Source organism: Halyomorpha halys, unplaced genomic scaffold (assembly GCF_000696795.3).
Source record: "Halyomorpha halys isolate HHAL.00 unplaced genomic scaffold, Hhal_1.1 Scaffold431.1, whole genome shotgun sequence".
NCBI classification, from domain to species: domain Eukaryota; kingdom Metazoa; phylum Arthropoda; class Insecta; order Hemiptera; family Pentatomidae; genus Halyomorpha; species Halyomorpha halys.
Genome location: NW_027108145.1, coordinates 149,317 through 165,650, shown reverse-complemented (window position 1 = coordinate 165,650; position 16,334 = coordinate 149,317). Strand labels below are relative to the sequence as shown.

Sequence of the window (16,334 nt, the reverse complement as noted above, 5' to 3'; positions counted from 1 at the left end):
ACATATCAAAAACCCTTTATACATCAAAATATACTATTTACTCAAAAAGAGCATATTACAATATATATATATATATGTAATAAACCTCATGAACATAGCAACCTCATAAAAATTAATTGAGTTTTTGCCAATTTTCTTCCAGGCATATGCTTGGACCTAATGATTCACCTAATTACGTTAACGATTCTCCTAATTATTTATTTATTTTATTAAGATGATCTTGTACGATATGATATTAAAACGATCAGTTTATTCATTTTATTGAATTTATGATGAGTGGCGTAAATCTAAAAATATTTCTCACACTCACTTTCAAGCAACAATTAACTTGTATTTTTCCAGCATATTTTTTTAATTTAAAAAAAAAGTTTATATATATAATAAAAATAATTTTTAAAAAGTGCTTATTGTAAATAGCGACAGAAAAACTTAATTTTGTATAAAGATTCTTTACTCAGATTCCTTCCAAGTGACAAAATATTTTTAAAAAAATTTTTTAGGCATGTAGTTTTCAAACGTTTTCTTGCGAAGGACCCCCATAATATTCTCTTAGTAAGGGGCCGATTCCCAAACATACTCTTCAGTCTCTAGTCGCTGGGGGGCCAAGGAACTGTTCGGAGCCTGCTGGGTACGCACAATAATAATACAATGAATTAATATCTAACTAACAAGAAGGACAATATATCAAAAATGAGATACAAAAAAGAGGAATTTAACACCATAAAAATAATTCTATCAATGTAATGGTATGGCATTAAAAATTGCTGAATAGCAGAATATAAAACAAAAAAATTATTTGCTAAATATTGAAGCATATATTAATTATAGGTATAAATGTCCCGTAAATCCTTTGTATATTTTTAGAGGTGATAGTAGTAAACTTAGTGATAGTAGTAAGCTACACCAGCTTCAACAAGACCATGGATCGATTCTCGAATACAAGAATGATATACTGTTCAGGTTGGGTAAATCTACGGCAAGAGACCTCACGAGCAGACCAACATTGAAAAGTATTATTTTTTTTATCGCATTTTACTTGTGAATATTTTTCTCAACCTCCTGCTGAGAAGAAATTTCACGTAAATATTTTTCATATATATATATATGAAGTCTATAATTATTTCGGCATGAACTAGATTTGGCTCGCGTTTTCTCCAAAATTGTGGAATTAGGTTTTTTTGACATACAAACATTTGTTTTTTAATAATAGACCACCTCAAAAACAAAATAATGTTTATATGTTCTATAGTCCGATACCAAATCGAAAATTCAAATTTTTTGTTACGTAAATCGTCACGATTTTTGATGAATAAATAAGTGACCACTCAAAAATAATTCAAGGTAAATCAGAACCAATAGACCAATCGTAAAGTAGATAAAATCCCTTTAAGAAATATGGTTTCCTTATGGGTGGTTTTTCCACAAGTCTATATCATGTCATTATGACACGGACAAAATCCTGTCCATATGTTGATCTCCTTCAACAACCTTATGCGACTTTTCATCTTATAACTTTCCTGAAATCCAATTTGATCCTAATAATTTTTATTTCTTAAGTGTTTTCTTTTTTATACAAGCAGTATGGTCATGTGAAGAGCCTCCTAAAACTTCTAGAAGCCCAATAAATGTTTTCGAACAATCAACTAAAGTTTATAATAGATAAAGTTATTTTAGTGAATCTGCTACCACGGGTATGAAGTTAATGAAGCTTCCAGGTTTATGGTTACTGCTCCATTCCAATGGATCGTATCGTGATCTTATAATGCCTTTGGTCTTGCGCAATAAACCTTATATTTAACGCTTAAGGAATTTTTCAAAGCGAAAAGGTAGTTTTTGAAATTGGCGCGTGAAAATAAACCAACTGTTCAGCTTTACACACTACCTCTTTATATTTTCACATTTTAATATTGTTAAAACTTTTGAAGACCTTGAAGATGTAGTTAAAATTTTGTAAATGCTGTTTCAATTGTTAGTGGTTATAAACGAAAATACTTTTTTTATGATATAAATAAGTTCTTCAATACACTTGAAGTTATTAAATGAAATCTATGTGTATGGTTTTGTATTTTATAACCTAATTTTCACCTTTAACTTTTAAAAGTGTTTCTAAAACGTCCAATTCCAACTCATTTCGTTTTCAGATATTTATAATGTTACTGGACGCCAATCGGGTATTACACTTTATTTCACTAAATATAATATAGGTTCTAACGATAAAGCCTGAAATTAGTAACACCTACTTCAGAATTAATGTACGGCACATGCTCAAACAAAACCTAGTTCAGAGTAGAGGTGTGTATGACGAAATCATTTCCCGGATTCTATCCTTAAACGGTCCACAAAAACCTTGTATGTGGTTTTTGAATACGTTAACTTACAAAGTTACGTTCACTTATATATTTTAATAGCTATTGACAATCAATGAATATTGAATGTCACATCTTTTGAAGCTAAACTTTTTCTCTGAAGTTCTACAACTAAAAAAAAAAGAAGTTATACAGGATTAATATTAATAATTAATTTTTTAAAAAATTGAGATAAATGTTCCGGGTGATGACGACTCCGATTTTCAGTCTCCGAGTAATTGACAGATAATGACAAACTGAAAAGATTATTTGATGACCTTTTAAGGACGATAGGAGTTTGAGGAGAGACCGTACCAACTCAGTGACCGTGTACTTCTGATAACTCTTTCAGTTCGGATAAGTTCACTCCTGACCGACGCAGTTAAGAACAGTCAAATCAGTCCTTACCGAGATCCAGGGACAGTTTGAAACGGTACAGTTGATGTTTGTACAGGTCGGAACATTTTTTAAGGTGTAACCCATTTCTTTATTTTCTGCCTTTTCAATATTTGGAAGTAATTCACTCCAAGAAGAACTGGCTTATTTTTATTTTTCGTACCATCTGTACGAATTTATGAATATCTCTGGGAATTGTATTGACCAGAGTAATCTTACTGAACGTTATTATTACTCTTATTTCAGGACTTCCGTTTTTACAGTTTCAGTTCTCCAATATATACTTTTGGCCATAACTATATTATTAATATTAGAATTATTTAAATATGTCATCTCAATCACAAAAACAGTCGTCGCAACCATTAAGAACCGCACGCCATACCAGGAATGCGAAGAGGCTGACCCAATTTTTCAAGAAGAAACAATTAACTGGAGGGAGACTTACTCCTCCGCCTAATCCACCAGATATTAACTACCAACCCTGGTTCAAAATCACTCTAATGGATATCGTTAAGAAAACGACCACCGTGACTGTTTCAGATATGGTACGTTTATTAAAGAATTAGATTGATCCGAAGGGGACTGCAATGATTACCTTCGATATAGCTACCGCTCCTAGAGTAAAGTTGAGGATGTTAAGGATCTCCGCCTGGAATTTTACCGGAATTAACTCAGACTTTTTATCTAAGGGAGCTGATAAAAACTGTGAACAACTAGTTGGAAGAGTGGATGCAGGAACAACTACGCATGCACCCGCTGTTGGCTTCAGTTACCCACAAACTTTTAGACAACATATTCTTAGGAATGGAACTGATGACATTCCACTCTTCATACTTACGGCTGGAACCAGTGACCAAATTTGCTATCAAGAAGTTATCGAATTCAAGTTTGATGGACCTGTGACACCGCCTACTACAGGTCGGAACAAACAGTTTGATTATTGGTACTGAAATCGTTGTAATAGAAAAACTGTAAAGAAGTAGTCGTTATTTTAGAACCACATCCAAGATGACCAGGAAAATAGGTAAGTTCATTGAAAAACGCAAAAAAATAAAAATAATAATAACTTTTTAATAAATGGAAAAATGATTTAGAATCATAAATTAAATTCAGTGAATCTATTGCGTTGGTATCCCGCACAACGGCCCAGTTCAAATCAATTGTTCCCTTTGTCTCAGCTGACCGCTGGTGGGTCGTTCCAAGTGTAGACGAAAAGGCATTTTTGCCCCGGGATTATGCGTCATGTTTCTAGTAACTTGAACAGTCTGTCCAATTACAAACGCGCGAGTGTATTTCATGAATCAGCGATAGGTTCGGTAGGCCAAGAAGCTTATCTGGACGTCATGAAGTATTCAGACTTTCACCGCGCTTTGTATTACTCAAACAATCCGGCCCGAGTGTCTTGACTTAGTGGCTTAGATGTACGCTTAGCCAATGGTATGCGTATGGGCTTGTTATGACTATGGTCAGTATACACGAGTGGCAGGTACTTGGATTGAGAATCGAATCGAATTAAATTCAAAAAAGAATAATCTACAAATTTGAATTGTTAAATCTGATTCAAGCAACTGACAAAGAAAGTAGCTATAATAAATAGGAAAGAAGATAATAGTAAAATGGAAAAGATATTAAGTGAGGAAAGCACATATAGGAAACTTAGAAAGTTAAACTTAAAAAGTTATATTGAAAAACTGCACAAAAACAAAATAATTAATGATAAGGTTGTGAATAGTTTGATAGATAAATATTATAACCAACCTAGGACCAACCATTAAGACTAATTATAAGCGGCATAAATGCACCTATATAATCATAGAATGGATAGAATAATAAAAAAATCACACAAGTAACAAGCAGTAATATAATATTGAATTACTATTCTTGCCACCCTTATCATATAAAAAATAATGTAATTAATAATTATATAAAAAAAGCTATAAGAATAACTGATGATAGTAGGTTACATATAGTAAAAAATAAGATATTAAATATAGTCCTAAAACATTTTTACCAAAAAAAATTTTAAAGATTTGTGAAATTAACCTTAAAAGTTCAAAATATCAAACGCAGAACGAAATAGTAAAAAATAAAAAAAATTATGGATTTAATTATATAACGAGATTATCTGAAGATATACAGAAATCTTTTAAAGATTATGATGTTAATGAATACTCTTGTTTAAGTAAGGCGCCCCCTCACTTCTGAAAAGAAATTGATTATGCCATCTGGTGGCAAAGATAAGCGGTAGGAGTCCTGGGCAGCCATCTTGAGCCCCAATAAAATAGGGGTAAGAACCAATTTGAGTAGCCATCTTGACCTGGACAGGTGAGGAAAGAGACAGAACTCTTCAGGGAGGTCTCATCTCATAAATCATGAGGGAGTAAAACCTTACACTCAGGCGAGAGAGGCGGTGGCGGCAGAAGGATGAGGAGAAAGAATCAAGAGAGAACCCTTATTTTATCTTCACTTTCACACCAGAACCAACCTTCAAACCTCAAGAATATCAAACGAGTAAAATGTAATATTTAAATCAATTAATGACATGAAACAAAACTATCACTAACCAACTAACCTATATTGTATTTTGTTCTATTTGTTCAAACCGTCCAGCAAATTGTTTCAGAAAACTTAAAAAGATAGAATAGAGGTATTTTATTTTAAAATCATATTATATCAATTTTATTCTTATCCCCTGGAGAAGAACTAGAGATCAGAAAATTAATGATACCCTCAAAAGATTGACCATAAGGCACAGTTGAATCCCAACTAAAATCAAATCAAAATTTCAAAAATTGCATAGATTAGGGAGGGGGGCGAATATGTATACTCTTACACTCCATGTACGATTTCTAGCCCAGTAAAGATACTACCTGGCGTTACGAGAGACTTGACAATTTTCATTTCAAAACCTTTCAATTTCTCCGTATTGTATAGATACGCGTGTATCTGTGTAATATTTTATCCATTGGGTGGGATGATGAATATGTTGGTAGCGTTCATTATCACAACATCCTGATTCACAGAAAATGCACACCAAATAGCAATTATGTAACAATACGTCAGGAATATAGAGAAATGTACCAATATAAAACTTGTGCACAGGCAATTAATAAACATTGCTCTGATTAATTGTTTACTTGTTAACATCGGCTATACCACAACATGTTCACAACGTTACGTCCTCCATTTATGTCTCAAAATCTGAACAGAAGTGTAGCCCATTTTTTCCCAATAAATTCCCCATAAAGAATGATAATATATTTGAAAAAGAAAAATCTTTGCTGATTTTTTAATAAAGATAGCATACACATTCAGTGTTTTATAGAAATGAAAATATTTTTAATTGTTTCAAACAAGACTTTGACGAAAAGAGAAACAGATTTCAAGAGAATTTTTGATCGTTTAGGGCGAAAGTACTCTCACCATAAACTGGAAATATGAATATATGCCGCCTTAGATCGGTCATAATCAAATTTGTTATATATATTTTTTATTTATTGATACGTATTACAATCTGCCAAAATCTTGGGTTTTAAGTAATAGTGATAAATGATCAGATTCATACAAAAAATTAAAAGTTTAAAAATAAATAAAATCTCTTAATTTATATAAACCAAAGGATAAATAAAATGAACATAATCGTACTATGTACATGAGTAAATAAGGACAAAATAAAAGTAAATTTTAACAATACAATGAAATAAAACAAAGTTTTGAAATTAAAATTAAAAAATTAAATTTTTAAGTAATATAAGATTAAAATAAAAACACTAACCATACTTACACTATTATGTTTAATTTACACTCTCGACCAGAGGATCCCCGAGCATCCTCTATCCTCACGTATGAGCGGTAAAGCAGGGGTCTTCGTGATCCCAACACATCCCTCTCACCGCGTCATTGCTAATAAGCCAGCGGAGGATGAGTAAGTGCACTAAAGCCGCAAACACTCTTGTTATTATTTTTTAAAATAAAATATGACGAATTTGTTAATTTATAAAATTTGATTGCGGCCGATCTCAAGGAAAGGCGTTCATACTTTAAGTCTATAGTGAGAGAACTTCCAAGTTATGCGATTAAAAATCTTGCTTAAATCACATCTGGACAGATTATATCTTATATCTTGAGACAGGATTATATCTTAGAGCAATTTTTTTTTTTTTAATAATAATGGAAAATATTTTTCTGTTTAGAATACTGTCGATGACAGCAGCAGCTTCATTGCAGACCTACCTCTTCTAAAAAGTAAGTGTTAAATTATTAAACTATATGGTACAATATTTATATTATTCCTTTAAATAAACGTTTTATTCTAGTCCTGTACATATTTTTAAAAAAATGGAGATTTTTTTAACTGTCAAACAGTTAACGGTGCATAAACGATACCGAAAATCACTAAAGATGATTCCAAAAAACATTTTAGAAATAACAAAAATAAATTATTTATAATCATATTACTTCTTCAAGACTGGTTTTATTGTTTAAATAAAACAATTTGTATCCAAGTTAAGTCTCTAACACTGTTTAATATTACCTTAAATGTACGTTTCGGCCAATCTGGACGTTAAATATAAATTTATACCCCAAATCCAACAATTAAAATATTTTTCAGGTTATTAAAAATTTAATTTAACTAACCAAACCAATGGATTTAATCAAATTAACCTATTTTGTCGCTTTCCTATTCAATTTTAAAACATTTAATTACAGATTTACAAAACAGTATTATCGCTCGCTTATCACACATGAGTAGATTCTAATTTAGAGACAGATAATGTGGAAAAATCATGTCTAATGAAGAAAAAAAAAAAGAAAATTTTGGATTTACATTCAGATTCGAATATGAAAAATCTTTTTTTTAAGTTGACTTGTGTCCACCAGATAAGTCAGGAAGAACTGGATTGTGGGGAAAAAACCACGTGGTTATGATATGAGGCAAAATAATCATGTGATAAAAATCTGATTTTTTTTTCAGAGAAATAAAAATGATAATTAAACTTAAAACGTATAATTTTAAATTATTTTTTAAATTTTACTTTAGTCGTGTAATTTGTATAATATTAATATAGCACTGTATTAACAAACATAAAGCACATGAAAAACAGTTTTAATCAAACAAAAAGGTTTGTACAATGCATGTAAAATTAATTGGATTAAACTACTCTTTTTATTTAGCTTTTTACATACCTGCTTGGTATAATAGTCCACGGCAACTAGCTCTAAATTATTTTGGATTGACAAACTCAAATCTGAATATTTGTGCGCTTGTCGTATCCTTCAAAAGACGTCAAGCATGTTAGTCGTTTAGGGGCCTTTCATAGTCCGCTGTTATGTCATATGCTGTCATGTATAAAAAAATACTATGAATTATGCAGGACATACATGTTGCTTGAGATCAATATCGTAATTAACCACTTACATTAAAATAACATAAACGGTCTGCTATCTCTCTGGTACTTGAACGTTTGAAACCAACCAAGCAAACATTTTTAGCATCGTGTCGGCAGCGGCTTGAAGCAGTGAAAAAAGCAAAACATCAGAAAAGTAAGAATAGAACAGTTTGTGTTTGTATTTTTAATAATGAAATCCATTTTTTTTTTTATTATATTTTTTTTTTTATTTTAGTATGTATGAAATCATTCATCACTATTACCTATTGCCCACAACTATGTGGCAGATTGTAATATCTATCAATAAATAAAAAAGGATTAAAAAAAAATGATGAAATCTATAACCGTAACATAATCCACATCTTCTGTACTCATATACACACAGACAAATACACAAGACTATTCTCGATTAAAATTTAAAAATTGTTCAAATTTTCAGGACTAAATTTCATTATTTACTCCTCATATTTATGGTTTTAAGCTAACAACATATTCAAATTACATATAATAAACCCAATATTTAATATATATTGTAATAAATAAAATATAGTAATACAAATTTGGAAATATTCTTGGTCAACGTTTAATTCTTTGCTTATTTATGAGCCACTTATATGTTTTTCATATATGTTTTTATGAGTATATGTTTTTCATTTGATATTGATTAAAAAGTTTAATAAATGTAATAATTTAAAACAAACATTGATTGAAACCACTTTCAAATTAAAACATCCTTAAATAATAAATTCCTTAATAATTTATGATAAACTAAAAGGAAAATTTAGTTTGTCCCATTCTCCAATTTCTAAATATTTCATCTTTATTGGGGGGAAAGATATGAATCTTTGAAACCCATCATATCCATAACTCTCTGGCACGTTCTATCATCTTATCAAGCAATTTATTAATCTGATTGAATTTAATGAGACAAATGTGGCAGCCATTTCAGCTGAGAACATCAATGTCTGCTATAAGTGCGATGAAACGTTAAACAGATTTCGAAAAATGTATTCAGAATAAATTATGAGCCAGATCGAAGAATTGAATGAATAGTTTTGAGAGTTGTTATTTGTTATGTTTATATTTGGAATAAATTAATTTGAATCATCAATCACTTGATTTGAAAATATATTATAGCATGTCCACCCTCTAATTAAATTACTCTACCCTAAAATTTTCCGAAGTAGCATGTGATTCGGGTTGCGGTTCAATTATCGATAACGGACATATTGGCCATATTGGTTGAATCCGACCAATGAGAGGGAGAGAATCGATCGCCGTTAGCCAATCGGAAGAGCCCCAGGGGAAAATACCCCCTCGAGTGAACGGAAGCCGAGACAGACTTCGATTTCCCATCCTCTACGCCCCATACTGTAACTAACTTATTCCTCAATAGTACCTCACATCTCTTTTTTATATTCAAATGTAAATCAAATCTACTATTGACGAATCAAGCACGAGTTTAAATTTTTTTTAAGTTTGGTCTGGCGATTCGGCTGCAGACAGGAACTGTAGAATTTGAAATCTTTTGAGGCACGGATTACTTATAATAAAACAAATGAGATTCTTTAGATGAAATTTCGATTTCAATATTTCTTCTATAAAATCGAGAAGTCAAATAAATTATCAATTTCTAGGCGAAAGTTCAAATATCCTTTTTTGATTGCAATTTTTGAGAAAATACAGGACAACTTCCGAATCCAGAGATAGCCCATTTTATTTCTCTATTACTCGTTTTACTAGAAATAGTCTCGTAATTTTCTGAGTATGTTATAAACTGAAATGATGTCAAAACAAAATAAATATTATACATTGAAATTTACATCAACATAATCTCACTTCAGAAAATTTAAGTATAATTTTTTTAAGAATGTATATACATATAAAATAAATTAATATTATAATTTTAATCAACTTGTAAACAAAAATACAAACATACATATGAGCTGAGGTTCTTTTTTTATTCAGAATCTGAATCGTTCGTGAATTATTTACAATGTAAACTTAAATTAAAATTAACCACTATTTCACTTTTAATGTCAATTTCTATGAAGTATTTATCAATGTCAGATAAACCAGATAGATGACTTATGGTTATAATATTTTTTTTTTGTGGAAAATTAAATAAAAAAATCTTCAGATTCTAGAGGCAAATTAAATTGTCCACAATGAATTGTACTCAAGGTCAATTTTATGCCTATAAAAATTTTATTAGGAGCTAAGAGAGTTTTTTAAGAAATGATCTATCTAAATCGTCAAGTTAAAAATTAAGGTATAATGAATAATAATTTAGAGTCAGTAATAAGAAAGTATTTTTGTCAGTCATAATAAATATACAACTTATAATAAAAAGTACAATTGATTTTACAATATTTTAATTCTTATTTTAATACGAGACGACGTTTACGAAGGAGCTGGAATAGGGACCTCTTAAATTGATTTTTAAATTTCAATTTTAATGGAGAGGCATCATTGGATGACCTTAACCTTCATGCCTTCATGACATTTTTTTTTTATTATTATTTTTTTTCTCTCTCTCCATCTCATTCGCTGGTTGTAAAAATACTTCTACAGTTGTGAATAAACTAAATAAAGTAAAAAAAATATATATATTTTTTTATCTAAGCAGAGGTCTAAAAATTGAACATAAAAAATATTGAACCTTACGATTATTACGATAAATGTACCTTTTTAACTTTTTTAGAATAGTTGGAGAAAAAATAATTAAAAATGTAATTAACTAAACAGCTCAGTTGAGAAAATGTTCTAACAACATGATCCTCGTAACTCATCGGCACAACAATAAAAAGAAGAAAAAAACCGAACTGCTGGAGAAGAAAAATTATTCGTTTCCAAAAAGTATATTACGTAGATACACAAGGCTCTACAAAGTTTAGTTCAACTGAAAAGGAACCATTAATAATGGATTCCACGATAAAATTCAAAACGAATGATCATAATAACAGTCTAAAGCTACAGGAAGAGAAAAAGGACATTTATAAAAAATGTATTCCTTACTTACAGGATGAGCATAAAGAGGAATTAAACTAAAGGAAATTTTCTGTGAAAGGGATTAAGTTCGGAAGTAGAGTAACCATCTCTCATACAATTAATTTTCTGGAGGGGTTGGGAAACTATTCTAGACTCACTGGAAATCCTACGTCATCATTTGTATTAGTCTTTGGCTGGGTATTGATAACTCTATGAATCGTAAGGAAAACAAAAAAAATATATATTCGATCAATTACTACTGTTCCAAAGCCTCACAGTTCGCAGATCTAAACATAATAGACGATATCTCTGCAAAATTGAATTATATACTTAAATCCATCAAATTTTCCACAATAAAGGGTTAAAAGTATGGAAGTCACATATTAGTATAATAAATTTAAAACAGTATGGCATATGATCTGTTAAAATTACCATCAATAAATCTAAAAATTAAAATAGTAAACTGTATCATTTTTTCCTTTGAACTTTAGATATCTTTATTTATTTCTATAAATTTTACAAATAACGAAGCCTTTTGTTAAATGGTGAATCATTAATTGAAAATTACTAAATACTTCATTGGACTTGGTCTACTTACCTATTAAATCTATAACCACCCAACATATTTTTAACCTAGTCAACTATATACCTTAAACACGCAACCATTTGTCTATCTGGATATAAAGATAATCTAAAGTTCGTTATATTTTCAGGTCTCAAACCGCGGTGCGACAAAGGGATGAACGCATCTCCTTCAGACATCTTCTGCTCTGTGCCTGGGAGGCTCAGCCTTCTCAGTTCCACTTCAAAATACAAGGTGAGCTAATGAAATTAATGAATTTACCTTTTCTTTTGTTTTAATCCTTTTAGTGCCTGTGAGAGTATAGTACATACTAGGAAGAATACCAGACCAATTTGGTAGACTCCCGTAGGAAAAAAAATAATTTACTTAATCGACCTGAGGATCCCTGAGCCCACTCTAGCACCCACGTAGCCAGTGGAGGCTGAGCAAGTGCGCTAAAGCCGCAAACACTCAACTTGAGTGGAGAATCTGACCATTGCCAGAACTCCAATTGTCCATTTTTATTTTATAATAAGTCTCTTGGCCACTGCCCTTTCAACCTTCTAGGTGGGCTGTAGGGATGGGCGGAACTAGAAAAGGTTTGAACCAAAGGATTAGGCTAGTGGGAAAGGTTTATATGGAATTTTGAGGTTGAAGGTCATGGTGTAGTGTTCTGTTGGAAACGTAATACGGTGCAAGGAAGAAAAATAATAGACAAAAAAACAAAAATTTGAGCATTTATGGCTTATAAGCTTTAAAAATTGAAGACTAAAATCCGTTTTCCTTACGTACACGACTAGTCTCCAAGAAACCCACACGATTTTGTTTATATTTGCCACAGAAGTCTCAGATTAGGCCACGCTAAACCTCTCAAGTTTCAACTTTTAAAAACTTACGTTTAAAACCATGGGTTTGGATTAGTGAAAGTCTACTGTACTCTACAGACGCTCCACGGTTTACATACATATGTGTCTTGTTATTTTTGGCAAGTGCATGAGTGTGTACTTGTATCTGTATATAAATATGGATATATAAATATATTTATATATGTCAGTGCATATGAACATGAATTGATTATTTGACTTTTGTACTTTGATTATTTTTAATTTCGAATAAGAATTTGTTTTATTTTGGTTACTAATTTTATATTTATTTATATAGTAGATATTGTATAAACTTGCTTATCTTTATTTGGTGGTCTCAAAATTAGTTGAAAGTGGTTAAATTTGTTTTATTTTAACTGTACATTTTCTTTTAATTGGACCTTCCAGGATAAGGATTTCTTATTTCTCTAGTTTTAGTTAACAAAAAAATATATAATAAATAGTTGTGGATTTTTGGAGTTTGGCAAGAGTTTTTTTTTTTAAAGTCGTCATTTTTTTACTCAATTTAAAAATGTATTTAAGTTTTGACAAATATACAAAAAAATAAAATGTAAGTGAAATATCTATCGTAAATTATACATAATTACTTGTAAATTAATTATATCGGAATATGATGTCATGGAATTATATATTTTTTTCATTGTTATAGTCTTCCTTATAGAAAATATCATTATTCAATGGGTCTATGAGATGTACTCAGCAGGATTACCTGCCCTGGCGTAAAATAGTGTTCAGCATCTAGTGTAGAAGGAACTAACAAGACCTACACCATTCACAGATGATCGGCCTGGGAAAAAGTGGTTACAATCTTTCATGAACCGACAACCTTCTATCAAAGTTCGGATAGGCGAGAATTTAACATGTAGGTCCTTGGTAACAACTAGTTGGAGACAGAGAAGAATCGATAATAGATCAAGAAAGACAAAGTTCTGGTTGAAAACCCAACAGAAAGAGAGAATGATTATATCGCCGTATTTGTATCCACTAAAAAGAAGATCCGGGTGGAACTGAAAATTGCAGATGAAAATATAGCTAAAGATATATGATTGCCTGTAATTATATGAAAAATGTTTTTGAATTCAAAGAAAATATCGTAACAATAGAACAGAATAATACAATTAAACAGTTACCAAAGCCATTGGTTCTTCGCAACAAAAAAATCTTGTTTAAACAACCATTAGAAATAATACTAATAATATTCTTTATTTATTCTGGAATTGATCCCTTTATAATAATATACAGGCGTCAGAATTAGGCTTTAGAGCCTAAGAGTGAAATACAAAATAAAAATGAAATTATAAAACGTCATAAAATATAATAAAATAATGAATTTAAAAAGATGAACATGAATAACAATAATTAACAGAATATATTAAATAAGAATAGAACAAATAAAGTAAAACCATATATCATATCATAAAACATAAGATGACAAACACCTCTGATAATAAGTAATGGAGAAAAAAAAATGATAAAATCAAATATAATTAAACTAAAAATAATAAGTGGAAAGATAAAATTTTTGCTAATATACATATTTACAAGAATAAACGAAAATCTGAAACAACAAGTACAGAAAATATATTAACCTTGTTTGAAACTTTCAATTCTTCCGGAATTGGGTGGACAGAAGGTGGTCGAAGTTACGGGATTTGAAGGTTGGAAGGGTATTAGAACTATGAATGAAGGAGGGAATAGAATTCCATAGGGATGAGAAAAGATCTACCAAAGGCTGCAGTTCAATTGGCAGTTGCATATAAGTCTGAACGCCGTGAGCGGGAATGCACTGAGTAAATTGAAGGAAATAAGAGATGTACGATGGACGGCTTAACTTATAACTTGGTAGAGGAAGGAACCAAGAAAATATTTACAACGAAGAGGGGTAAAGCCACTCCACATTTTATGCATATTTACGAATTTAAACAGTTTTCACTTTGATAACTAGTGATGATGGAGATGAATTACTAACTTGTGCAGCTGTATTTTGTGATTTGGAAATATATCTATTTTAATTTTTGAAATACAATTATTCTGAAGTTTGAACAGTGTCAGTAATTAGTTCCTTACACTGATAGTAATTGGAGAAAAACTTTAAAACCAATTTTAAGTAGAAAAATGTATTAAATAGTAATTTTGACAAATTTAATGAGCAGACGAGAAAGAAAAGATATTGACCTAAGAGTAACATTTTTGATTGTAATAAACAGTAAAAACATAAGCAAGGAATAGATGAAAAACTACAAAATCTATAAAAACATAAAAAAATATATTTAAAAATGTTATTAAATTAGTCATCTTTTGAGTAATAGAGGTAGGAAAATTTGGATTGGCTTTAATCCATTTGTTATCAATGATAAAGATAACCAGTCCATGAAGGTATTTGTATCATCAAGCAAATACAGCAATGCATATTGTGGCAATAATATGTTGTTATTAGCAATACTAGACTAATTAGGAGAAACATAATATAGTTATGAAAGGAATATGGTCCGGATGCGGTCAAAAAAACTCAAATAGTAGAATTATACTATTTTATTGAGCCAACGTTTCGCCACACGTTGCAGGGCTTCGTCAGGGCTAAAAAAGATACAAACACATAGTTACAAAAGAAAAAAAAAAGAAGAGAAAAAAAAAACATAAGTGTAAAATAACAGGGGTATAAAATGTAAAAAAGTAAGATATAATAAGAAAAATTAAAGGTTGTAAAACGTGGGGCGAAACGTTGGCTCAATAAAATAGTATAATTCTACTATTTGAGTTTTTTTGACCGCACCCGGACCATATTCCTTTCATCTTTACACACGGTCAATCAATAATCTTCCATTACTATTTTTTTGTTCTTTTTTGACCGCACCCGGACCATATTCCTTTCATCTTTACACACGGTCAATCAATAATCTTCCCATAATATAGTTATATCTGGATGTTTAATTAGGTGATTGTTTTATGCATGGTATGTATTTCAGAATTTGTTTTAGAGACCTGAAGATAGAAAACTGTTTTTCATTCACAAGTTCTTAATTAGATTTGAAAATTAGATAAAAATATTCCTGTAGAAGATATACTTTAAACTTTTTTTTTACACATTATTGCTCACCTCTACAGGTACTAGAAATATGTCATGATTATTTGTTCCAGGTGACGGTTGCCGAAGTACAGAGACGTCTAGCGCCACCAGAATGTCTCAATGCATCCCTCCTCGGCGGCGTCCTTAGAAGGTTAGTTGTTGCAAGAGTGAGATAAAACAGAAAACAATTTCATCTTGAAGGTGATCGCTGAAGAGAGCCGATCCCAAAATGACATTACCCAGTATTATAGTAAGGGCTCATCTCTTCCGTCCCCGGGCGGAGATGGAACAGTCCTAATGAGTTGAATTTCCGTTCCGTCACGAATTATCGAAAACAACTCTGAACCGGATCCCGATATAAATCATTTTATTTCCGACTAAGGTATGAGATATTAAAACGGAATGGCATTTCCCTTGCTTTCTTAAAGTTTATACAAAAACACTCGATTTTATATACATGACAATGATAGTTAAACTATGTGTTAGGTCCCATTTTATTTAAGAACAAAAGTCAAAAAGAAACGAAATAAAATTATAAAGGCAGGTGACAAACTAGAAAAAAAACAATTCCTTTATACTTAGTACTTATCACTGAATATATTTATTATGAGCAGAAATTGGTCAGGGGTGCGGTCAGCAAAGATACACAAATAAACAGAATTTATTTGTGGTGACGTTTCGACCTAAATATCAGGCCTT

General features: G+C 30.8%; 1 protein-coding gene across 2 annotated transcripts in view; it reads left to right on the top strand.

Moving 5' to 3' along the window:
- TfAP-2 (transcription factor AP-2) overlaps positions 1 to 16,334 on the top strand; it is a 72,206-nt gene that overhangs the window by 39,026 nt on the left and 16,846 nt on the right. For both annotated transcript variants that reach the window (XM_014423554.2, XM_067046541.1), the window contains exons 4-6: positions 6,935 to 6,986; positions 11,836 to 11,939; positions 15,707 to 15,786. In XM_014423554.2, coding sequence (XP_014279040.1) covers positions 6,935 to 6,986; positions 11,836 to 11,939; positions 15,707 to 15,786 — 236 coding nt within the window. The remainder of the gene's footprint in view (positions 1 to 6,934; positions 6,987 to 11,835; positions 11,940 to 15,706; positions 15,787 to 16,334) is intronic.